This window comes from Haliaeetus albicilla, chromosome 11 (genome assembly GCF_947461875.1).
Source record: "Haliaeetus albicilla chromosome 11, bHalAlb1.1, whole genome shotgun sequence".
Taxonomy (NCBI): Eukaryota; Metazoa; Chordata; class Aves; order Accipitriformes; family Accipitridae; genus Haliaeetus; species Haliaeetus albicilla.
This window is the reverse complement of record NC_091493.1, coordinates 10,521,461-10,547,831: the sequence shown is the minus strand read 5'-3', so window position 1 is coordinate 10,547,831 and position 26,371 is coordinate 10,521,461. Positions and strand designations below refer to the sequence as shown.

Here is a 26,371-nt window from a genome sequence, read left to right as displayed (position 1 = left end):
ATGCTAGTGAAGCTTTTGCTCATCTGTAATACAATAGCATTGGCAAAGCTGGTCAAACACTCAGACCATCATGGGTATCGTGCTGGTTCAGTGCACAGCTCGAAGCCACAAATTTATGAGACCTCTGCATACCCCCAGAGGACTCCTCTGTCGCATGAGGAAGAAGGTTATTGGGAAGCAGAAAGGCTCAGGGAGGATACTCAAGATTACCCTTCAAGCGTGATCTCCTCACATCGGGAAGAGAGAGAGGATTTTGAAGCTGCAAGCCCACAGTCCCGAAATGGGTAAGTACATTAATGTGTCTGTCTTACATGTAATGATCGTGCAATCCTGCCTGATACCTTTATACCCTGTTGATAAAGGACCATTTTCCAAAGAAGTTTCTCATTAAAATATATTAGATTTTAGGGACCAATCTATAACCAAACAGGAGGAGGTTAAATGGTTTAACTACAGAAACAGAAAGCTGAATTGCTTGTGGAGGATGAAACCACCAATGGGACTGGCTCTTTGCCTAGTCCAAGACAGCAGAATGGGGTTCGGGGTCTGGACATACCTGGCAGATGTGAAGCCTTCCAGTTCTGCTGTAGCACCATAAAATAAAACACTATTTCTGGCAAAGCAGAACTAGAGGAAATTAACTTACTGACTTTTTCTCATCACAAAGCAATGCTGATTATTTTTGCTGACCATGGCAACCTTTGCCCATCACCGGGATGTGCCTGGCTGCAGACTTGGGCCTTGGAAATGGAGAGGGAAAGAGAATGGCAGGATGCTAGCAAAATAAAAATAGTGAGGAGTAAATATACCAAAGTAAGGAATAATATATAAGCATGAAAATGACTACAAGTTCAACCCCTCCAAAAGGTTTTTGTGACAATGAAATGCTTCTCATGATAATTTATAGCAGAAAAGTAGCCATCCTGCATGGAAAAGGCATGTGCTTCACTAGAAAGATTTCCAAACACTATGATTATTGTAAGTTTTACAGGGCACGTAAGTAGGTCTCTAAATGTTTAAAATAGATGAAACCCAAGCAAGACAGTGAATGAATCTTTTATAGCCCTGATGGATGGGTACTGCAGAGCCCTGTTTGGGAGAGCTGAAACAGCAGCACAGCGAGTGCTGTTCACAGCTCAGTGCTTTAGGATGCCCTGGTATTTTTCCCTTAAAATGCTCTTGAGGAAACAGAAAAGGAAGATGGAAGGAGAATACAAAACTTTGCTCATGTCATGCGTCCCTTATCATGCACACTAAAGTATGCAATCTTGTTTCTAATCTCATCTACGTGTAAAATTAAGGCCTCCCTTTTGTGTGTAGTGTGGCGAGTGTATTAAAACCCTGTTGTCCTTCATACTACATCTTCTCCAAAATCTGTACCTCCCACCATTAACCTTAAGTCATTTTCTAAAGCCCGTAAGTGCTGACTTCCAGTTTCCTGATGGGTAGTGTTCAATAATGACATGCATGCACTGTTAATTCACCAACTCCTGGTTAATGCATTTCAGACACTGTCAGAGGAAGGAAAACAAAGCCTAAGCGGTACTCTGGACTTGCACGTTATGCTGCAAGGTGGTAATCATTTGACTGCTGGTTGAAATGCCGAAAGCATTCTGAAAACTATAAGTACTATGAAAATTCAACAGTGTAAAAAGGTGCAGATATAGGTCAGCAAGATGCTGTAATATACTGTCCTAATAGGGATTTCTTCCTTTGCTATGTAACTTTGTTCAGCACCAGCTTGTGTAATTCAGTTCAGCACCAACTATTACTCATCCTAATTTCCTCCAAGAAGAGAAATACTTCCTCCTTTTATGGAGACAGTTACATAAGAAGTCAAATCATAACATTCTTCCCAATTATAAAGCTGTATCGATGACTACAGGCAATCAGAATCGAGCCTAGCAATAGCTTTAATGTATTTGTTCTTTTGCTAGAGCCATCATGTTTATAGTGCACACAAGCCCAGGAAGCTGGTATGTCTTGTGAAAGAAATTTGAGACTTTGAGAGGAATTATGTCCAAAAGTGAGGGGAGAAAGTGCAAATAAGAAGGGACAGCATGGCTCCCCTTGTAACTGCACTCCAAGTTCTAAAAATCATTGCAAATGGTTGCAGCAATGTACCTTGAGAGCCTGAAGTCCTCAAGTGCATGTCAGCTGCTCATGGCTGGAGTGCCCTGCTATGCATAGACAAGAAATTGTCATGAACCTGGTATTTCCTCCCTACAAGTGTGACACATGCTCTGGAAAAAACATCAAGGAACTGGGCTTATATTTCTAAAGAGGAGAGCAAGAAAAAAAGCATCAGGAGTTAATCAGGAATTGGGAGATATAGGGACATAAAAACATGCCATTAAACAATTTTCTACCAAAACTATGTCCCACTTCTAGTTTGCTTTTGAAATAAGAAAATACTTTATTTTCAGAACATACAGGAGACAAACAAATAAAATCTATGGTGACTTTGTCTCTGAGACAAAGTTTTGACTCTCACAATTTTCTAACAAAAAAGATGTGTTTTTCTCCAACCTCTTGCTATTTTCCCTATGTGTTAGGAATAGTGGTTGTTACAAAATATTCTTACATTTTTAAAAAATTCATAGTATTGTTTTTCTTATTGCAGTTATTTGAATAATATCACAACTAATACGTCCAAGGTAATTAGTCAGACAGAATTCTCTGGTTTCTACTTCAACACATCAGGTGAAATAACTCATTAGATCCCAGTCAAATGCTTGGATATATTACCTTACTAATGAATTCCTCTCAGAATAACAAGATTATTCTAATAAGAGTTTTAAAACAAGAAAATCGGTAAGAAGTCACTGGCCTTTAGGTGACTTTTTTAAAAAGAGAAATGTGTGGATAATAACCCTCTTGTTTCAACTATTCTTTTGAGGAAGAACTAGGTAACAGTTTAGTATCTCAGCTGTTGCTTATATCTGAGCAAACAGGAGAAGCTCTGCATGTTCAAAGCGGACAGGTGTTTGCACATGTTACTTAGAAAATCAAATCTATCAAAGGAGGCCAATTTTCCAAAGGAAATCACTTTTTTTTTTCTTTTCTCCCCAGCAGCTGTGCCTCATAGGAGCTGATCGGTTTGGCTTTAGATACTTAATTCTATGTCTGAGGGAAATGGATCCATGTGTACCCAAACTTTCAGCAGAATTAAAAAGGGAAATGAAAGCACAAGCATATGAAGAGATCTGTACTGTGAAATTGCTGGACTATATTAGCATCTGTTTTAGCAATAGAAGATGAAGAGTAAGAACAGTAAAAACAGGTTCTGGATTTCATATTCAGTGCCTAATACCCAAAATAGACAAGAAATACATTTTCACGCTTCATTTCCCATATAAAACGGATGCCTAATGCAGAACTTCATGGGAACGCTTGTTATTACTGGTGGCTTTCCCATGTGTGGATACAGGTAGCCAAAATGAGGCTTGAAAAGCTGCCTGGGACACGATCAGGTATGTGGAAGTTCTAAAAGTGACCCAGTAAATATCAAATAAGAGCTTGCATTAGCTTTGTATTAGCTCATTGCCTACTCTAATACTTACCACTAGGTGTAACCAATTCAACTGCTGTCTGATCAAGTCATATTGGAAGGGAGAATAAATATGTCAATGAGATAATACACCACTATTCTCATCCTGACAATTGCTATGTGGAAGGCATACCTCATAGTTTGTGAAAACTTGTCCTAAATTGACAAGCCACCTTGGAGATTTTTCTTTCTTTAGAGCCACTTCCATCAAATATTTGGTAGTGACACATGCCTGAACAAGGCATGGTGCTGAGCCTACCTCAGGGGAGCTGAAGGAGAGGGCCACGTAAGTATAGAGCTGTGTGCCCTCCCGTAGGCTGTACGGTTCAGACCTGGGCAGAAAGACCTGGACACACGTGTCCTTCTCCATGCAGCTGTATGGGGGCCAGGAACAGGGCAATTCTGCCTTCGAAAGGAAAGGTCCCCTGGCCCTGGAAGGACCTCTATTGTAATCACATTCAGAAGGCCTTGCTGTCACTCCCTACAAACAGATTATTTCTCAAATCAAGCAATGAACTGAAGCACCGTTGGTGGAGCACTGTAGACCAAGGCTCCTATCTTTTCTCAGCACTGAGCAGAATCGCAGCCAGCCAGCTTTAATCTAATCTATGTGCCCTCAACACCAAGAACAGTCAGGTTGACAACTCAGATTTCATGCACTTAGTGTTCATATTTCCTTAAAAAAAAAAAAAAGTTAAATGAAGCATCTAAAAGGTGCAATCCCATCACAAGCTAGCCCTGACAGCAAAGCTCAAACCTGCCTGTACCCTCAGTTGGCCTGACCCGTCTGTCAAGTAACACTGTAAACCAGATGACTTAAGCATTCCAGGTTAAAAATAATCTTAGGAAAAAGCAGAGGTTATTTTTAACTTCCCCCCTCAGTAACCACACTGACAGTCGGTCCCCAAACAGATGGCTCGCCCAGTAAGGGAGAAATGGACTGTGGTGATGAAATGGGAAGGAGCAGGGCAACTAAAGCTGGTTTCCCCATCTATGACAAAGCGTCACAGAACTTCTCTGTCTTTCCAAAAGTGTATTCATTGCCAAGTAGCCCCTGTTTTGGATTTGCCCTCCAGTTGGGTAGGTGGTTTAGTTTTCCTTCTTTCTCTTTAATCCACAAACACACATTCAGCCTGTCATTTGTTGGGATTTTTCTTACAATTACTATGTCAGCAAAAAAAAGAAAAAGTAAAAAAAAAATTAAAATATCCCCAAACCCCACTATCTGAAATATAAATAGGAAAGGCAGAAATCTTCAGCATAAGTAAATCCTTAATTGCATTAACATGTTTTGAGTTTTGGACACAGGATTCTGTGAAGTCACCCTTGATTAGGGGGAGGCTTCCTGATGCCAGCCAGGTGCGTTGTTATCTCACTGAAACACAGAGCTCTTCCTCTAATTCGGCACCAAGACAGCCACATTTTTATGATTACCCAGTGTGTCAAAATACAGAACAACTATCCTCCAAAGGGTAGACAAGCAGAGAAAACCCCAATCAGTCTTATTCTAAAGAAAGTCAGAACAATGCTCAATCTTAATAGCTTGATTTTTTGCCTGCTTTTACAGGAAAACATCCATTGATTTAATTAAGACCATTTTCACACTGACTCATCTATTTCTTCAAAACTAGATGGGGACTTTCGTAGGAAGCTTATGGGATACTGAAATTTCCCCAACAAAGGGGCACAGAACATATGCTTAAAATAAAACAGGTTTGGATGAAATGCAGCTAAATGTGATCTTCGGCCTCAGACATCCTGCAAACCAGTGGAAGGGCCATTGAGTGCTCAACAATAGCTTTCGCAGTGCCAAGTTCATTAACAGAAGCAATGGTTTCCCATCAAAGTTAGGCACTTGGCTCCTTTCAGGACTTTAGGAAATTCTCCGATATTTGGCTCTTGTTGAGCTGCACAGCTGCAGGTGGAATGGCTCCCCATTAGCATGTTTGATGCAAATGACACAGCTTCATTGCATGTGATACAGGAGTTATCAAACCCCCTGTGCCAAAGGGTTGCTTTATTTCACAGCTCATTAGCACAAGCTGCAGCAATCCATTCTTTCAGCAGATAGCAAGGGATCTCTCCTTTCAGCACAGCCACAGAACACCATCAGCACTATTACCACGTGGATCTGATGCCTTCCTACTTGCCTGGGTCAACATCCCTTGAAAGAGTGATCAGTGGCCAACCCTGAACAAAACGACACTCACGCCCAAAATATGATCGGGGCAAACCTTGGTGCACACTGTCTGCACCCTGAGTGCGTGTCATCTGGGAAGCTTGACTTCCCATGCATTTTTGACATGCTGGCATCAGCACAGCTGTGGTAGTAGGTGGCCACTGGCTGTAATTCCTGCTTCGACACAAGGTCTGAGAAAGGAGTGTGCTATAAGTAGGGGTGAACTTAAGTCTGCAGGAATCAAAAGATGAAATTCAACTGTAAGCTGCCCTCTGAACAGGCTGTAGAGCTTCTATTCTGGGGAGGATAATGTAAATGAGGCACTGGCTGTGGATGCTTTCTGAAGAGGAAAAACCTCTTGCATTTATTTATCTGAAGTAGCTTGTACAACAATTGGATTTGGCTCAAAACCAGCTCCCAGCCAAGCCTGCTTTCTCTTGAGGTCCCAGTGAGGGTCGAGGTTCAGGACTGGATTTGCTCAGAAAGCCTTCACTGCACTAAGTTTTTAGGACATTTTGCAGGACAAGTCCCAAATGATAACAGACTAATGGCACTACTGTTGGAATAAAAGCAGCATTCAACCAGCATTACTCAGGACTCTGGAAGACTTCCAGGACTGTATGGAAATCACCATATTTGAAACTACCACTGCCACTCTTTTCAGCCCATCTTGTTAAGGTAAACTGCAAACCAATTAGTCTGCTTAAACCCCAGTGAAAACCAGTGTGGTTCACAGGATGAGTCTCAAGAAGATCCCAGGCCCTGCCTGAGAGGGAGCTCTACTCATCCTGAGGGAAAGATGGAGAAATATGAGTTTCTGCTGTCTGATTGTAATACAGGGCTGCTGGCTGCTAGGGAAGAGCTGGAGAATTCACTGATAGACCACCAGTGATCACTTGCTGTCTGCTAATTAAAAACCCAGTGACACATCATGTTCCTGCAGAGAGCCAGCACCTTTTTCAACAGCAGAACATCTTCTGCATTCCATAACTAATAAAAAGATATGTCTGACTTAAAACTGATGTGCATAGTCCCAGTTTAGATTAATTTAAATGTGGTATTTTACGTCTGTTTTATTGAGGCTGCTTTTTCTTGTCAGAATTTTGCACTGAGGGAAAAACAGAACATGGCGGTTATTCCATAGCTAAGGCCTCATTCTTTTTTTCTGCTTCAACTGCTATAAATCAGGAATTATTCTGTACAAGTCAATGGAAAAATGCTCATTTAAATTAGAAGAACATAGTCCTCTATTGTTATCTTGTAGCACACTTAAGCAGCAATAATTGATTATCTGGTGCCTTTTGCACTGTATAGAAAAGGAAAGCATTATGGACCTGAAAAGTTTTGCGCTCTGTTAGTGGTAGACACAGGAATGGCTGGACAGGAGTTTTCAAAGTAATTACAGAAACTGGCTTCCTTGAGAATAGAAACCTGAGGAAACCGATGCGAAGGACAACTCTGTTGTACTAGTACAGCCAAAGGAATAACAAAACTTAGGGAAAAACAATATCCTGAAGTCCTGAAGCTTTTGTTCAGGCAAAAATTCCACTGACCTAGGAAGTGTCTAAAATTATGCACTGCAGTGCCAATCATGAGAATGTGTAACTAAGAAAAATAAAGTAAGTATGTAGCTGAGCTGGGGGGCATTACTCACACTCGCTATCATGCTGCAATTGTCTGTGTGGCAGCATGTGAAAAAAAGAGACTACCCCATATTAATCTGAGCAGAGCGATAATTACTGCAGACCAGCCATCTCACTTTATCTCCTGGTTCTGTGGGTTTTATTTTGTTTGCTATGACATAAAGTGGCCCAGCCCAATCCTAGAATCAGAGAGAGAACTGCCTGCATTTTGCTATGTTTCAGTAAAAGTGGAAATATTATCCAACATAAGAAAAAAATAATTTTAAGATCAGTTTTTAGTTTAAAGATCTTAAAGGTTCAAATAAAAGGAGCTTGAGCTAATCTAAATTTGCTGAATCTTATCTAAATACAGAATGCTTTGTCATCAGATGTATTTAACCTCAGAGACAAGAATATACTTGCCTCAAAATAAGGCAAAAGTGGATAGCTGCATGTGAAGACTCTATTCAATAAGGAGATTAGAATAAAGCCTAGGAAAAAGAACACCTAGTCTAGCAAAGAAAATTATTCAGACGCTTGTTTCCTGATTTAAAAAAAAGGATTAATTTGCTTGGAATGTAAAACAGGAAAAGCAACTGAGCAAATGAAATATCTGTAGCTCTGAATTTGTTAGGGTTCCCTCAAGTGTTGCTCTAACTTGCAGTATTGTGATAAACTTTACCATTCACCAGACTGGAGAGAAAGCTCTTCTGCTCTCCTCACATGAGGAACTTTTTTCTACTCTCTCTCCTTGGCAGCAGAAGCTTGAATCAAAAGGAAACTGTATTAAAGAGAATAAAAGCAGAGGGTGTTAAGTTGGTTATATATTCAGTGAATGAAGCGACATAATTACAAAGAGGGGAAAAAATGCAGAAGCAGAACACAAAGCTGCTGTGTTCCAGAAACCAGCTAAATAAAGTGCTATTTGTGAAAGAGCAGCTCTTTGAAACTTCATAGCCTGATTCAGAGCCCAGTGGTGCCAGCAGAAGAACTCCTGCTTGCCTCACTGAACTTTAGATAAAGCCTTTCTCAGTCTTTACATTGTTCTACTTAACATTAAAGAACGACATATTTTCCTTCAAGGTTAATACAGTTAAGGAGTATTTTTAGTTACAGATAGCAAAGTTTCCTTAAAGAAAGCATTTGACAAGATGCACAAAAAATACTGCAATAAAAGTTTCATCTTTGGGCACATGTATCTATATTGCAGCTCATTACAGATGGGAAAGATAGGCTTTATTTACTTATTTGATGAAAGAATAAATTTTAATAAGCTTCATGGAACTCAAAACCACTAGAAGTTTTTGCAATTAAAATTAAAAAATGATATTATGTAGCCCTTCAGCTCCACAAATAAGCTTTAAGACCAAGTGAGAGAGAGAACTAGTGAGGAGAAAAATGGACATAAAGAAAGGTGACTAACCACTAAAGGAAGTTTTTATTGAGAGTCTATCAAATTCCCTATTTTTCATGCTATTCATTCTACATAAAGCTAATAACTGTCCAAAGTAGGCATCAAGTTGGGATCAACCACTGATTGAACTTCTGATACAACGTAACCCCCTTCTACAAGTGGGAAGCCCACCACATTAACAGGTTTTGAAAAGGAATCCTTGTATTTTCTACTAAACGTGTGTGCACATTTACATGTGCGATATAGCAAAAATACAGTCACACGATGCCACATTTTTGCTCACACATGTGGTGATGCATGTAAACATTTGGTTTAGATTTGTATGGCTTACATGACTCAAAGGACTTGTTTGGGAGCTGTGTATGGTGGGAAAAACAACTCAGCCCAGATGATGATTCATGGGGCGTGGATTGTTTTCATTAGGAAAGAACAAAACACTAAAGCCAAAGAATCCTTTTTTAAAGGAAGGTTTCCACACTGAAGGCAGACTCCTGGCAGGCATCCTGAAGGCAGACCCAAGATACTGCACCTAGCAACGACGCCAGCAAGCTGCAGCAGCAGTGCCTGGTCACTATTTCCCCAGAAAGAAAAGCAGAGAGGATTTGAGGGGGGGAAAGCCACTCCTAACTATGGCTTGCCAGACACGTGAGAGAGGACAGCCTAAATACAAGCACAGATCAGGTCTCCGTTTCAGAGTTACTCATCTTACACCAACCACTGAAAAGCAATGCAGCCTTATAAAGCCTGGCGGACCTATGCACACCTCAGAGGCAGACATCAGCCAGAGCATGCGTGTTGGTCTGCTGGCTTTAACTGCATCTCCCAGCGACACAAGCAGAACATTTGACTCTTGAAGAGTAATGATTTAATAAAAACTTGAGGATTTGTCTTCTGGTTCAGTCCCATAGGAAACAAGACTCCCACTGATAATAGGCACAGAAGTTCCCCCAGTCACTTGCAAAGGCCTTAAAACTACAGCTCATCAAACCAGTTCTTTTGGCTTGCAATCACAACAAAAGCTGCAGCAGCCTGCTTTCCTGTTCAGCCTTCCCAGCGCCACAGGCTTTGCCAGATTCCTGCCCCTGCTTCTAAGAGATGAAGAATTTTGCTTGCATGAGTGTTCGCTGAAATCGCCATCACATTTTCCTTAAGAAATGGGGGAGCAAAAAAAGCTGTCTATGTGCCAGCAAGCCTGGTGAACTGTTCCCCGCTAGCCCAGGCTGTCTGCCCTTCCCTCCTGACATTTCCAGCTTCCCCCCGTTCTCCTGGCCACCCAGCCGCAGCTTCTGCTTTTGTGTGGGACTCAGTTCCCCATTGTTTCTGCAACTCTCTCGGAGGGGCAAACTTTTTCCATATATGCTGATTATCAGAGATTTGGTTCCTGTGTTCCCATTTAAAAATATACTGCCTAAAGTTCAGCTGTTGCTTTATCAGCCACAGCTCTCTCCCACACACAATGCCCTACACCATTATAACACAAGCTCTGACAAACTCATGGAATACAAGAACTTCCTGATGTCTCCAAATACCCCAACCGACATGATCAGTACTGCATAAGGTCTGATATTACTTTTGTGCTGAGAAACTAATGTTGATTTCTTACAGGAAGGGAATTTAGTGGTATGCATAATGGCATATAATATGATTCCTAATTTTTCTCCAGGCTTCATTTAAACAGATAGGCTGCATATATTGACACCCGCAAGCTCTAAAGCTCATAGTAATGGCTGCAAAGGTAGAACAAATGGCTACTGGAGGTAGAACAGCAGACCCCTAGAGATAGAATCATAGAATCATTTAGGTTGGAAAAGTCCTTCAAGATCATCGAGTCCAACCATTAACCATGCCTACTAAACCATGTCCTGAAGTACCCTGTCCACTCGCTTTTTGAATACCTCCAGGGATGGTGACTCAACCACTTCCCTGGGCAGTCTGTTCCAATGTTTGACAACCCTCTCAGTAAAAAAATTTTTCCTAATATCCAACGTAAACCTCCCCTGCCTCAACTTGAGGCCATTTCCTCTCGTCCTCTCTCCAGCCACCTGACAGAAGAGACCAGGACCCACCTCACTACAACCCCCTTCAGGTAGTTGTAGAGAGCCATAAGGTCTCCCCTCAGCCTCCTCTCCTCCAGACTAAATAACCCCAGTTCCCTCAGCTGCTCCTCTTAAGACTTGTGCTCCAGGCCCCTCACCAACTTGGTTGCCCTTCTCTGGACACACTCCAGCACCTCCATGTCTTTCCTGTAGTGAGGGGCCCAAAACTGAACACAGGACTCGAGGTGCGGCCTCACCAGTGCCCAGTACAGGGGAACAACCACCTCCCTGCTCCTGCTGGCCACGCTATTTCTGATACAGGCCAGGATGCCGTTGGCCTCCTTGGCCACCTGGGCCCACTGCTGGCTCATATTCATCCGGCTGTCAACCAGCACGCCCAGGTCTTTCTCTGCCGGGCAGCTTTCCAGCCACTCTTCCCCAAGCCTGTAGCGCTGCACGGGGTTGCCGTGACTGAAGTGCAGGACCCGGCACTTGGCCTTGTTGAACTTCATACAATTGGCCTCAGCCCATCGATCCAGCCTGTCCAGATCTCTCTGTAGAGCCTCCCTACCCTCAAGCAGATCGACCCTCCCTCCCAACTTGGTGTCGTCTGTGAACTTGCTGAGGGTGCACTCAATCCCCTCATCCAAATCATTGATAAAGATATTAAACAGAACCGGCCCCAACACCGAGCCCTGAGGAACACCACTTGTGACCCGCCGCCAACTGGATTTCACTCCATTCATCTCTATTCTCTGGGCTTGTCCATCCAGCCAGTTTTTCACCCAGCAAAGAGTACACTTATCCAGGCCACGAGACGCCAGTTTCTCAAGGAGTATGCCATGAGAGACAGTGTCAAAGGCCTTGCTGAAGTCGAGGTAGACAACATCCACAGCCTTTCCCTCATCCACTAGGTGGGTCACCTTGTCGCAGAGGGAGATCAGGTTGGTCAAGCAGGACCTGTCTTTCATAAACCCATGCTGACTGGGCCTGATCCCCTTCTTATCCTGGACTTGCCATGTGAGTGCTAGATGGCAGACAGAGGGGGAAAAACCCAAATCATGTGAAGATAGCACTCATCAGATTTACTCTTGGGTGTTCAAACTTTCCAGTGACAAACTTTCAAGTACTGAATTGCCAGTGGCAGTATCAGGAAGAACAATGTTAAAAAACCAACTATAATGACCAGTTCTTGCCATTACTAATATACCTGTCACATGGACATCTAACATAACAGAGTAGCTCAGTTTTGGAGATTCAAGTGGTCTTCAACCAGGACAGCGGATTTCATGACAATTAGAGAGCTGTTTCCTCTGCAGGTGCTTTACCATGAGGGAGTGATGAAGGCCTCAAACCCCTTTTGCAACTTGGAAAATTTACCACACTAGTAAAACTCACCTTGTCCTTGCTAGAAGCATAAAACTAAAACCCAAGAAAACAACCCTCATTTTTCCAATATTATTTTCCTGCGGGTAATGGGACAAATAATTTCAAAGCTAGTCTAATTAATAAAATCCAATCAGTTACTATATTATCTTGAAGAAGTAATACTTAGGAAGACATTGATTATTAATGGCGTTTATGTGGGATCAAGTTTTCAGAAGCAGTCTGCCTCAACCCAATGAGTCAGTCATTAGGCATCTGAAATGGCAACATGCCGAGAAAGGCAATTTGACATTTAAAGTGACATTAACCTGCAGGTTATCATGGGTTGGAAATTTCTCCTGCTAAATGAAAGGACTGGAAATGGAACTAATGCATCAAAGTTCAGACAATCAACCCCTTTGTAACAAACTCAGATAAACATCCCAAATGAAAACAAATGAACTGGGAGTGGAGGGAGAATCTAGCAAGCATTTTCCGCCTTCCTCATCATCCAGCTGGGGAAAAAAAAAAGGGGGGGGGGGGGGGAATAGAAGGCCCTTCTGCATTTCACTCTTCCTTGGCACTGTTACAAGCAGAGAGTTAAGAAGACCTACTTCAAATTCCTTTCCCATGTCTTTCTTCAACTAGGAACTGGTGCTCCTTCATGCAGTCCCGGCTGGTAACATACATAGAAGCCTGCATGAAGGAGAAGTACATTGTCAACTCCCAACAGCCCTGTCTAAACGGAGCACCAGACTGCCAGAAGATCATGTAAGTATCCTAAATAAAACCACTTAAGAAAACAGAATTTTCTCTGAAGTATCTAAATGATATTTTCAAAAGTATTTAATGACACATTTTAAAAAGAATTAAAGCATCAACTCAGTTTAATACCAAAGTGATGTAGGGTCTGACTTACATACCAAAGGTGATCAGGCATTGAAGTAACCTGGGAGAACAATTGCCTTTCCAAGCCATCAAGTACATGACTACAAGCTGATTAAGTGATTTTTCAAATCTTCCCACATGTTTATTCAGCAAAACCCACAGACCATACCTTTTCCATGATTTTCAGGTCATAATACACAGATATAACTTAAAAAAAAAATATCTCTGCCTGTGGCCATCAGTGAGACCATTTACGTGGCAGGAGTTAGAGATGTGCAACTGCCCAAGTGCTTACTCTTCTTTCAGAAGGACTGGCTGCCCAAAGACTACTGGTGAAAGCCAATAATGTATCTTAAGGTACTAGGACTGATACATTTTTAAAGTTGGGAGACGTTGACTCACAACACACTTTTGAAGTGAAGTAATATTTATACTTACCTGCATGTTTTCACATCTATGTAGTTACGTGGCTGCAAAAATGCTTTTGCTATTTGTTAACACAAATAATTTCTCTGAACAAAAAAACCAAAGGTTCATGATTATTTCTAGTGGAGTTTTTAAACAAATTTTTATCTTTCTTGGTACCAGTGACATTTTGGAATATTTGTTTAAAAATAAAACTTTCTCTACAACTCATCAGAATATTACAAAAGTTCAAACTCAGTCCAAACTTCATTGCAAAGGACTCTATTACAATAAGTATTACAGTTGCGTTTCTGATAGATAGATAAATTTGCCATCTGTGACATTTCTGAGACTTGCATCAGATGAGTGCCAACATGTTTGGAAAAAAATCTCTACTGAAGAACAATAATGCATGAGGCAGAACACTGGAGCCCTGCTCACTGAATAGTAGTTATATTCTGTCTGCATGTAAGAATGTGCACACACCTCCTGTTGTAGGCAGTAATCCTGAAAAGCAATCTTATGTAGGGGTAAAAAATTGCTGTGGACTGCCTAAATGTTTTACTAAACAGCAGTGATACAGTTTATGACAAATGTCTTAACTGCGTTCTGCATTAGTCATCTAGGACAGGCTTGGCACCAGACTGCTGCTAGAGTCAGTGAACTCACCCCGAGTGACGCCAACTGACAGTAAGTTGGAATCTAACGCCCAGACCCTTACTCCCCAGGTACAGGACAGCTCTGAAGCCAGTCTATCAAGTGAAACAGAAGGTTTTGAAGTCTTTGCAGTGGAAATGCTGCCCTGGATTTATTGGCAAGGACTGTGAACAGCGTGGTAAGGAAAGCTAGAGAACAAGCGTGAGAATTAATGACTAAATGCCAGTCACGGTGGCAAGAAATAAGTTTGCCTATTTGTTTTCGCTTTTTTTGAGAATCGATGCCTTATTTCCTTTGGTTTGCTATGCCCCAAATCACTGACACCTTGAAACAAGGAGTAGTCATAATTAGCTGCAATTAGTAGCTAATAGCATTAGCTACTTATTCTTCTCTTAGTAGCACCTTTGTAATCACAGAGGAAGGTATTCATTCACCTGGGAGGCCTGTCAGATGTACAAGTCCATCTAAGAATGCCTAATTCCAGGTAGAAACGGGTGACATCAGAAAGCAACACTAGTATGTGAAATGCCCCTACGGTCAGTTTACTGGATGAAGCCATCTGGCTAGGGAAATCACAGCGTACCCAAGTTCACACAAGATAGGCAGCGCTCGCTCTCCAGCCTGCATTGCTGCCTCCTCTCTGTTTACCCTGGCTGCAGACACTGGCTCCTAGAGCAGGGAGCAGCTCTACAACACATGAACAGAGCCCAGGCTGTTAATTCCATGGAAGCTCTAGCAATAGCCTTTACATACAATAAACTACTACAACTCTTTGCACTGTTGAATAATGATGTGTGCAGCTGCTAAGTAAAAGAGAGGGGAGACAATGTGGTGTAAAAACTGGAGTGCTTCATGGCATTGGCACGATTTAGCAAGTAATACTCCAAAAGCAGAAAGAGAATTTAAACAGATAAAAGGTAATTCCCTCTTGCAATTAAGGCAACCATAGCAAAAAAGGCAAATATCTGTGTGAAAATTTTCACACAATCTATGTCTAATCGCCCATAGATAAAGTGGGCCTGTTTTCATCTCTGTAGGTTTAGCTTTTCTTCACAGATAGCTTTTGTTCATAGATTTATCTCTAGGTGATGCCATAGCCTAACCTTCATTTATTTTCCAACTTTCATGTTGGAAAGCTATTACCAAATGCAGTGCTTCTAGTTTAGTCTCTCCTTCGTTACACTCATTGACCAAAACCAGCTGCTCCATCTTTACCTCCTCATTTGTACAGCATCACTCGCTGCAGCTGGTGCCACCAGAATGTTCAGGTAACTGTGGAACAAGGAAGAGGAATTTGCAGATCTTTTGATAGGACCCCCAGAAAAAAAAACCCAAAACAACAAAAAACCCAAACCAAAAAATCCAAACTGTTTGCAATAGACTTCTTAGGGGCAATAACTCAGCGCGAGTTAAAAACCTCCACCCTACTGCATCGCATTACCATTTATGCAATGTTGTATGCCAGTGCTGTACTACAAGCTAAGTAAATTCTTCAGACAATATGTTCTTTCCCTAAGAAACCTGCAATGCAGAAGCCTGTCTCCACATCAGTTACACTACACATGAAATTGTCCTGCATTGCCTCGCTGAACTGTAGCAGTTTCTGCATCTAAAACATTTTCACAGATGTATTACATCTCAATTGCAGATCCCAATTTTATTCTGGTGCCACAAAATCAAACTGAAGGACGGGAAGAGGAGTTCTCAAACCACAGTATGTGCTTGAAGTTATTTTGCTTGCCATTCTTTTACCTCTCAGTCACTGATCAGAAAAAAAGATGTATTTTTTAGGTGCAATTTTAACATGATAAGCTATGGACAATATCTCTAGTGAAAGTGTTATCTGGGAAAGTTTTTACACAACTAGATTTATTGGCATAAATAAGGGCTTCTGCTGTAACACTACATGAATGCTTTAGACAAAGCATCCAAAAGTTTCGAAGTTGTATGCTGGCTGGTCATCAGTGATACCTAGTGAGAATGCCAGCTGGTACAGAGTGCTAAACCTGTCAATGGCATGGATGTTTAACCCATTGCTCTGCTAAGTGGATTCACAGGAAAGCACACCATGCTCAGAAGTCTACCAGAAAAACAATCTATTCAAAACGCTGTTTTAGAGCAACTACCCAGTAGCTTTGAGACTATTACAAGGTACTGTAGATCTGTATCTTGGGCACTCCATCCTACCAATCTAAGTATCCAAGAAGGATCTTCCCTTACCCTCTGGGAAATGGTGTGGATTGCAGTGCTATTAAGTATCTTCTAGCAATTGGTTTTAGGGTAGTATTGCAGCTCTCAAAGAGAGTCATCTTTACATCATGCTCTCAGCACTAAATGAATAAGCAGTTACTTTGCACGACTTAAGTTTATAAAACATTAAAGGTCAAAGGTAACCCTGGAGGGCAAGAGGCCTCCAGGATGGCACAGTGGGGATATACCAGTTTCTGCAGCTTTCAGTGTACACTTTGAAACCTACAGCTCAAATCAGCAGGTATTTATTTAGAATAACATCATTTAAAGGACCCCTCAGTAAGAGTCAGCTATGATGCTCACACCCCACGCTTCTGGTTCCTTAGTGGAACGCCTCAACGGCTCTTTCATTCTCTCCTTTTATTCTGGGTTGTTAAACCTTGCTATCCTTTCAGTCAATGCCTTGAAAGGAGTTATCATTCCAGAACATTTTTATGGCACGGGGAGATTTTAAATGAAGAGCATTTTACTGCCATCATGGCTAGCGTGGCTGTAGTTCTCTTAATATTTAAATATATTACGTTTTCATCACTGTTGAAAAAAACCTCTGCAAAGAAACCATGAGTTAAGGTGCTATAAATCAACAAACCCCCTAAATGTCAGCACAAAATTTTCAGAGCAAAAAGTACACAGGTGTTCTCAGAGGTCTTGTAGGATACCTGTCGCCTGGTCGCTGCACTCCGTTGCATGACTTTGTTTTTTTAATCTTGTGATTAGTGTCAACATCAGTGGATTCAAGAAAAATGTTGGAAGTCATTCAAAATCATGAGGCTTTACTGGATGATCTTCAAAGTGATATTCATCAAGCAGTCAGCAACTTAGGTGACTTACAGAGAATATTTGAAAACAACGGTACAAGCATGGTGTTAGAAGTGAACCAGAGCAATTCAGGTGAGAGGTCTGACGCAGAATTACCAGCCTGCCAATAGGCCCTGTAAAACCACACAGAGCAGAAAGAAAACTTAAAAAAAACCGAACCACCCTGTTATTCCTTGGTCTGCTGGTTGCTTCTAAGGAGAGAAAAAAATGGCTGCAATCCCAACACGAATGAACCAAATTCAAGAGTAAATTGAAATGGGAAATGAGATAAAAGGCAGATTCCTCCAGAATCCTTGTGGCCTTAACCACAGAACAGAGAGGTTGCTTATACCTAAAATTTGTTAGCTTACTATTCTGCTTCTACGACTTCTTCTCTTCTATGGGGATGCAGAGCTTAGATTTAGTTTTTGTTCTTTTTTCATACTCATGCTATATACTCTGATGTGCGGAATATCAGACCGGTGTATGTAAAAAAACTGTAACATTCAACCCTTCTCTGGAACATTATTCCTGCCATATATAGGAGTGAGAAAAAAAGAGCTATGGAATTTGACCTACTAATGTGAGCCACTGGCCACAGACACATTTTCTAATGTTAGACTATTGTCCTCAGTGAACTTCAAGGCACTCAAGTTTGAACATTAAAGTTAGAAATCAAGCCTTAGTATAATTCACACCTAGTACACGTACCTCACAGATTTTTCAAGTTATTTAGTCCTGGCCTGGAATATTCAGCTGTTAAGAAGCTGTATAACTTCATAAAGTAGAAGGTGCATTGTAGAAAGCATCAGAAAAAGAACAACACTATGAGACAGTCAAATAAGCAAGAGCCCATCAGCCAAGAACTGCTGTGAAAATGGGCAGTTATGGCCACTTACAAAAATGCTCGTACAGGGGTTTCAAAATGTAGTATTTTTATGACTTAAATGAGGCAGTCAATACATATCTAAGTTACTCTCTGCAGACTCAAAAGACACAATGTGCCTCACAGTAACCTTGATTTAAAATCAGGCTATTTTTGCAATTGTCAAAATTTATCATATGGTCAGATTTTGGGGAGTAAGATGGCAGTTACTGTAGAAACATAGCTGAGTTACCCTGGCCAGACTAAGATGTGTTCCAAAAGCAGAATTTAAATTTAATTAAATTAATCTTTTTAAACTGTGTTAACAGATCTACAGGAAAGACTTCTGCAGCAGGTTTTGTTTCCCCATGTGGAGAATTTTCTAAGGAAACATTTTAACCCAATGTGGACAAGCTTCAACAGAAGCTTACAGAACCTCTCAAACATGGTAAGAAACCTGTCCCATGACGTGGAAGCCAACAAGAAAAGCATAGAAAGATTCCAAGAGAGCACTGTGCCCAAGAAGGAATTCCAGGAGCTGGGAACTAAGTTTGAATCAAAAGTCCAAGAAAATGTAGTGAAAGTTGATCAGGTGAAAAGAGATATAGAGAACCGATTGCAAATGCAGCAGGCTAGTATTCACTATAATCTCACCATGATCAAGGCAGATACCGACACAAAGCTCAAGAAGTTTCATAAGATACAGCAGTCCCACTTCTTAGCTTTGAACAGCAGCATATCAAACATGAAACAAGAGCAAAACAATCTTGAAAATAAATTTGAGACTTTGAAAAAAAATTTAACAGAACTCTCCTCACATCATGGTCCCAAAGATGAAAATACCCAGTTAACCATCAGACAAATAAATGACGTTCTGGCAGGGCATGCAAAGCAGCTTAAAGAACTTTACATGGAGTCAGATGTGGCCTTTCAGAATATTGCAGTTTTAGAAAGGTGGTTTAAAGAGTTAAAAAAAAATATCTCAAAGTATAGGCCAGAGGATCTTACAATAACTTTAATGGAGAAATCGGTTATTATGGAAGAAAACAAAGCAGCAATGGAAAGGCAGGTATCAGAGCTTAACTATACTCTCTCAAATCTTCGGGAAAACTATTCAGATCTGTTGAGGTACATGGAGGAATGTAATTGCCAGAGAATATCTTCTGACACTGACGTACTGGAGGAAGATTTAAAGAATATCACTTATTCCCTTGAAGGCACCCAATCAACTTTAAAAGATATGAAGCACTTAGAGTCAGTTTTCAGAGATCTCTTGAGGAATGAAATTGAAGAGCTCTCCTCAGCTTTTCCATCTATCCATCAGTCCCTTAATCTCCGTCAAGAAGAAAACAGACAGCTTCAGTCGCAAGTTACGGCTTTTTCAGAAGACATAGGCTTCTTGAAGAAGAAAGATGAAGAGATTCATCGACACATCAAGTATCTCAACAGTTCTTTCGTCTCTCTTTTGGAAGATGCCATGCGGCATGAAGCAGCACTGGAGGCTTTACTGGGAGAAGAATTTATGGAAGTCTTGTTTGAAGAAGATCCTAGTATCCTAATATCATCAGTATTTCAGCTGCAAGAATCTCTCAGACATATCTCTGATAAACTCCAAGAACAAAATAGGACTTTAGAATCTCTTATAAAGAGATCTCATCTCTTGGAGAGAGGTCAACAGAATAATCATGATGCTCGTACATCTCCTAAGCATCCCAAAGAAGAAACGCAAACATCCTCTACTCTAGATGAAGTTAGTAGTCAACACAGCATCGTAGAACATATGGAACCCAACTATGAGGCTGCCAAAGATGACTCCTTGGATAGCTCAGCTTATAACGATATCATGACTCTGAAGAATGATATCAAACACCTGAGCCTGGCAATTAAGAGGCATGAATCCAGAAGTGACATGAATCTTTGCTGCAATCACACAATAGCAAATGTAATTGAGCCACTCAACATTTCTGTGGAAATTCTCTCATCAGATTTAGCAACCATCAAGCGGAAGCTGGAGGAACATCTGCTGATTTTTAAAAAGCTGTTTGGAAGCAATGAAGATTTAGTTGCCTCAAATATAAGTCTGGATGTTGCAAAGATTCAGTCAATGCTGACCAGAAAAGTGAGAAGGCAACAGAAAGGTCAAGACAAGCAGAGAGACAAGAAAAAGCCCGAGAAGCACAGAGAAAATACACAAATGATAAGTGGAAGAAATACAGTGCAGACAGAACTTTTGGAAAAAGGTGGGTTCTTTTCTTTTACTTGCTCATGTGCAGGTCTAGTTTCTTTCTGGGCCCTGCTGTAAGTTACACACACAGAGCATATTAGTTGTAAGACTTACCAGGTATCTTGTGGGATGCCGGAGGGAGAAATTCTGACATTATTCACATCCTCCCCCTCCACCAAAATAAGCAGTTTGAGTGAGAACCAAGTTGATAACACTGCTGCACTTTACTTGAGGCCAATAAAATCACAACCATTATAGCAGCTGGGAAATTGGCCTTGAACTAATGCAACTTTATATATTTAGAACACAAATTTTGTTTGTAGATGCTCGTATTAACGTAGTAGCAGTTTTCTCTTTCGAAGGTGATGGGGAGTGCTAGGCTTCCAGGTCTTGCTTCTTTTTCCTCTGTTATATGAGTCTGGAAGGAACATACTCAAAGATCAAATCCTTCCTACCATGGACAGGCACATTGAATGAACTGCTATAATTGGCACAAGTGGAACAGGAAGGACTGACCAGAGAGCATGCTCTCTCTGTTATTGCTAAGCTTCAGAGACAAGTTTTCAGCTTATACTTCACTGTGACTGGCCAGTTCCCTTTCCCTGTAAACATGTGGCCGTAAGCACCTGGTAATTACAACCACCACAGCTTTAGCTTCTATGATTGTAGCCTTTGTTATGGACATAAAACATAGAGCAAAAATCAGCCCCTTTAGGCTGCAAAACTGTAGTTAAGACTGAATAAGCAGAGAATGTATTTCAAACCAATTTATTTTTAGGACAGCAAAGAAGTGCTACCTTTTTTTTTTTCCTGGGTGGTCTCAGCCTTATACTTTTCCAAGAGTAGCAGTTCAGATATTTCCAGGGAACCATTTGATCTAATCCCAGGCACATACCCATTTCAAGCATTTAGCTCTACAAAGGAGCATACAGAAATCGGGCCTGATAGGGCTTCACCCTATCTCCCACCCTGATGATCCCGGGGAGAGAAGAGCACTCGCGACTAAAATCCTGTTCCTCTTTCTTTTTCAGACTCACTGGTGGCATTCCATGTGGGATTCTCAGAAAGAAAGGATAAAGAAAAGACTCTGAGGTTTAATGAAACTTACATCAATTATGGAAACAGCTATTTCCCTGAACATGGCTACTTTAAAGCACCACATAAAGGTGTCTACCTGTTTGTGATCTCTGTGGAGTTCAGCTCAGGACCAGCATTAGGACAACTCTCCTTTAGCCGTGGGTACAAAAGAACTCTTGCAAGTAGTCAGAGGAAAACACCAAATGGAAACACCATGACAACTTTTGCTATGGCAGAAATGGAGAAGGGGGAGAAAGTATGCTTCGAATTGCTGCAGGGCTCTCTAGTGAAACGGAGTCCACCTGGGACAACAATGGGTGGATTCCTAATATTTAAAACTTGAATAGTGACATTTTGTTTTACTGATATCTTCCATAGATGCAATGGATCAATTCACTATTGCTTCATCTGTGATGTATTCAATCCTACTGCATGTGTTTAAACATAGCACTACCCTAGATTTGTCTTCGTGCTTCTTTTCTGGAAGTGTTTGGCTTTTGATTAGTTGCTTATAAGCAGCAATGGGATCTTCTTTCAAATGATAAGCTAATGGTTTGGACTCCAAATGTATCCGCACACACATTCCCAAATCATTCCACTGTGAGAACGGCACCCAATTAGAAAAAATGTTTTGTGGGACCTTCTTCACTTACAACACAAATAATTTCTCCTTCCCCCGGCAAAAGAGTATCCTCCCATGGCAAATCCCCCCACCACTGGCAAGGAAAAGATTTTAGGAAGGACTGGATGTATCGACTCTCATATTTTGCGAATAGTAGCTTAAAACCAAGAAACCAGGACAATTTTACCTTTTAGTCCTCTGTGGACCACAGGCAGTCACAGACTGTCTTGGAGACTTCTGCAACTCACTCCAATTTAATGTTTCAGTCTGTGCACAACACGAACACTAAAAGAGATCGATCAAATCCAGTAAGATGCACCCTATGCTAGTATTTGTAAGCAAGGATCTTAGAAATGGCCTGGTCTTTTTGCTTCTGAGCCTGTGGCGTATTTCAACTACACCGCGAAAATTTAATAGTAATATAACATTGTTAAGATTAATTACATCTACATTTAGACATTAGGAAAATGTCAACAATATTAAAAAAATATTGCTGAAAATGCAGTTTATTTCTAAAGGTAATCCTGAAGAATATCGTGAATTCAGCCCAGAGTTCAGCATTTAGTAAATAGTTTAAAACCAAGCAAGCAAGCAAATAAAACTAACAGCAAAATGCCAAGTTCAATGGTCTCCTGCCACTGTTGAATATAAAATAAATTTATAATTAGAGTAAATCAAAGAATAGAATTTCTGAACTGTGGAGGTTTTTTTTTAATTTCCAAAATCTCAAGATGACCATGTCTGGTCATGTCCTAAACTTTTCTTTTGTCAAATAAAATATCCCAAAGGCTTTCATTTTAAAGAAGTTAAATTATTGTGTTTATTTTCCTTGTCTATGCTGATGTTTTACAAAACAGTACTAAAACAATTACATTTGCCAAAATGAAATGCATCCACAAATTCCCAATATTTTTGGTGAAAGAGGTAAATTATTATTATGTATTTTATGCCCTTTCAAGGTAGAATTTTCTAACAGAAATCTATCCTGCTGTTAAGGGGTTTTCTCCCCACCTACTTGTATTCTAAGCAACACTAAACTACAAAGTTATTAAAAAACCACATTGGTATCAATACATATTGCACTTAAGACAACAGTTTGACAAGCAGACAATATGTGTCTTTTGAAATAAAGCTGCAAAGCAGTTTCAGCTACTGACTTGCCAAGAAGATTGTTATTCTCCAGCCTGAAAAATCCAACAAAGCAAACAACTAAAAATGATCTCCCATCTACTCCTAGCCAATGCTGATTTTCATATGAGATTAACAGGCCAAGTATCCCCATTTATCTAGCACGGAGCCACATCTTGCACTGCTCTGCGGCAGGCAGCACAAAGTGCCTGCAAGCTCATCTTCTGTCCCACAGATTGCTCAAATATCTGAGGGAAGGAAGAGAAGAAAAACTTGAAGAGGTGAAATGTCAAAAAGGAAGAAAAGCATTAAATTCTGAGACTGGGTTCTTTCAATACAAAGCTACTATACTGGGGTGACCCAGATGTTTTTACCAGTGGTCCTCCTATTATGGGCTTTTGTGGTGGCAGCATTCTGCAGCGCCAAGCCAAGCGTGCTGCCTAGGTCAGAGTAGCTCAAGGAACACCCCATCTTCAGTGCACACCAATTCTGCAGCTACCACCTAAGTTCCACAATTAAATACAGACAGGGGATATAGATATTTAAAAACACCTTGCTTGTTTTTAAAGATTTGACAGAATGCTTCAAGTGGAGCAAAAACCATACAGCTACTTGAAAAAGGACATGGTAGGTAGTAGATAGGATAGCAGTTCATCCAGACAGGACTTTTAAAAGGTTTGGTATCTTTGCGCTTACCAGAGTTTACTTTTGTGGAAGAATAAGCCAGGCAAGTTCAGAGATCATCGACTCCAGAGTGAACACAATATTAATATAAAGATATTTTCATTATTTGTATTCTTCAGATATGTACTTAAGTTAGCCACCTGCATATACAAAGAAAATATACTTGAATAAAAGGCTCTCATTTTTAGACTGTGAAGCACAAAATTAACAAAAGATAATGGGTTAATACATTCTATTGGCTGCATAAGCCAGGAAACCTGAGTTCCTTCTCAAGCGGCAAGAGAAAGATGATTTAAGCTACTTGGTTGTGGTTGTGTTTTTCTTAAATGAATACATCAGCTTTTTAATAAACTTCTATCTAAACCACCTCTCAAATACTAGCGAACTATTTGACTACTAGTATAAATTTCTTTGAAATCCCCCACAAACACTTGGTTTTTGCAGTTTTTTGGGGGGTTTGTTCTTTTTTTTGGTAAGATTAACATAGCCACATCACCATGACCTGCATTTTTAGGCAATAGACTAGAAGAAACCATTTTAATGCAGAGACAGCAGACTCCAGATTAGGACCCAGAAGAAAGAAAAATTTGCCACAAAAATGGCAAGAGGACAAGGATGATTAATTGACAATTTAAAACATAGCTATTGGTTGGCTCAGTGGATTAAGAATAGGGGATGTTCAAACATGAAAAACAAACTGAAGCTGACCATAGGCATTAGGAAAAGAGAGTTGTTAGAGCAGACAAGTTGCTTCAGTTTATCTCATAGCAGACCAACTAGACCAGCATGCCTGATGGCAGTTTCAGCCAAGCACCAACAGGCACAGAAACATGTATGCTCACTCCAAGATACAGATATATATCTCTCATCACTCTCAGCCTCATATTTAAAAAAAGCTTCCAACTTCTCTTAGTACTTCTCAGAAATCTGCCAGAAAAGATTGCCAATAATTCAGGTTTCTGGATTTCCAGAGCAAACCACTAAGCTTTATAAAAAGATAACAAAAGCTGTGCATCTTAATGCCTTCATGTAATTATTTTGTTACTGAAACTTCTACTGCTTTATGAATGTATCTTACAGTACTTTACATTTTAAAATTAAAGTCTCCTAATTTTTTTTTCTTTTCCATCACTGAGATGGTCTCCTTACTTTACTCAGAATGTAAGTACCCATCGTACATAAACAATTTTACTTTCTATAGATCCATCAATGCCTGAATTCTGCAGTCAGATGAGTCTGAACTCATTTCAGGTATCCACATCAAGCCAGTCTCTGAAGTCCATGGTGGTGCTCCTTCACGAACCAGATTCATGAGGTGGTCAACCCACAGTAGTGGTCTTCTCATGACTCAGGTTCACAGCTGGTATTGACTTACTACATTAACATCAGTGAGAAAGACTGAAGTGGTATTCTGGGGAGCAGTGAAGATAAAGCTGCAGAAGGGATTAGTGAAATTAAGGGAATTAAATCTGATCCTTTATGAAATTAGTGACACTTCTGCAATTTATTTAAAAGGGTGTGACTGAATTCACCAACTACTCAGTATGCTTTTTGGCTTGCATACAAAATATACATGTGGGGTTTTTAGACATGTCAGTGGATATAGCTGTTATCAGTTCTTAGACACCGATGCAAGCTAATCAGTAACACATTTTTATATAGAGATCAAAAATAATCATATAGAAATGATAACATTTTGATATTTATTATTAGTAGGCAGGAAAACTTATTTTCACTGATCAAAATCCCCCATTTTTTTTCAAAAGGATCTTCCTTATCCTTAGTATATAGCACCATCCTGTGGTCATTTCTAGAAGCAACATTGTTGTCAAAACTGGTGCAAAAAGTTTGTTACCCACAGTATAGTCAATATGTCCTCCTGTCACACTAATATAAAAATTCCAGTTTTCAATCCAACCATGATCAGTGTAATCAGTGAAGATATTGCACAAACTACACAATAGCCACAACCATACGAAAAAGTTTACTTTGCCAAGATACTAATTGTAAGGCGACCAAATCATCGTACAGTATAATTTCCTGGTATGACGTATTAAGGAAAAAAGACTACATACAGTCTAGTGTTTCCACTGTACTTTCGAGAACTCTATTGCAAGATTTGACACTTGACTTTACAAGGGGAAAAAAAAAGTGTTATAATTATCTTTGCAATATACTGATAACAGTTTATATAACGCTCAGATATTAAAACTTTCTAGCTACTATAAAAAACTATCTTTAAAGCTATGATTACTCCTGATCAATGACAAAAAGAGAATAGAAATTGATCTTACTTCTTGCTGCTTGCAAACTAAAACTGAACTCTAGGGAGAGAAGTAGCCAATACATTTCTGCAGTAAGAAAACCAATTCTGAGATTTTATAGAATTGTGTACTCACAGATGAGATAGCCCCTTGATTTGTCTTCATTTGCTTGAATCGTAAAAAACAGAGTGAATTTAGCAGGCTATACAGAAGCACCTGCATTATTTTGTGACCAACAGCACGTAAGTATATTAGCTCAAATCTCTTCATTTGGATATCACTACACGAAAAGAACGCTGTACACAGAGGGAACAAAAAAGAGTTACAGAATCCCCCATCCCTT

General features: G+C 40.3%; 1 protein-coding gene across 4 annotated transcripts; it reads left to right on the top strand.

The window, feature by feature from the left end:
* Window positions 1-24,892, top strand: MMRN2 (multimerin 2). Of its 4 annotated transcripts, none has more exons than XM_069796082.1 (7): window positions 1-284; window positions 12,815-12,937; window positions 14,188-14,294; window positions 15,765-15,830; window positions 17,084-17,257; window positions 18,359-20,269; window positions 21,285-24,892. In XM_069796082.1, exons 1-7 carry the CDS (start codon window positions 1-3, stop codon window positions 21,671-21,673), a joined length of 3,054 nt encoding a protein of 1,017 aa, XP_069652183.1. In that variant the 3' UTR covers window positions 21,674-24,892. The 4 variants fall into 4 exon arrangements, with proteins under 4 accessions (XP_069652183.1, XP_069652184.1, XP_069652185.1 ...); XM_069796084.1 differs by lacking the exon at window positions 1-284 and adding an exon at window positions 3,386-3,473; XM_069796083.1 differs by lacking the exon at window positions 17,084-17,257.
* The last annotated feature ends 1,479 nt before the right edge of the window (window positions 24,893-26,371 follow it).

Coding starts and splice junctions, on each gene's coding strand:
- MMRN2 (XM_069796082.1), top strand. CDS start 1: ATGCTAGTGAAGCTTTTGCTCATCTGTAATACAATAGCATTGGCAAAG. Junction 12,938..14,187: donor CCAGACTGCCAGAAGATCAT/GTAAGTATCCTA, acceptor CTTACTCCCCAG/GTACAGGACAGCTCTGAAGC. Junction 17,258..18,358: donor AGTGAACCAGAGCAATTCAG/GTGAGAGGTCTG, acceptor CTGTGTTAACAG/ATCTACAGGAAAGACTTCTG.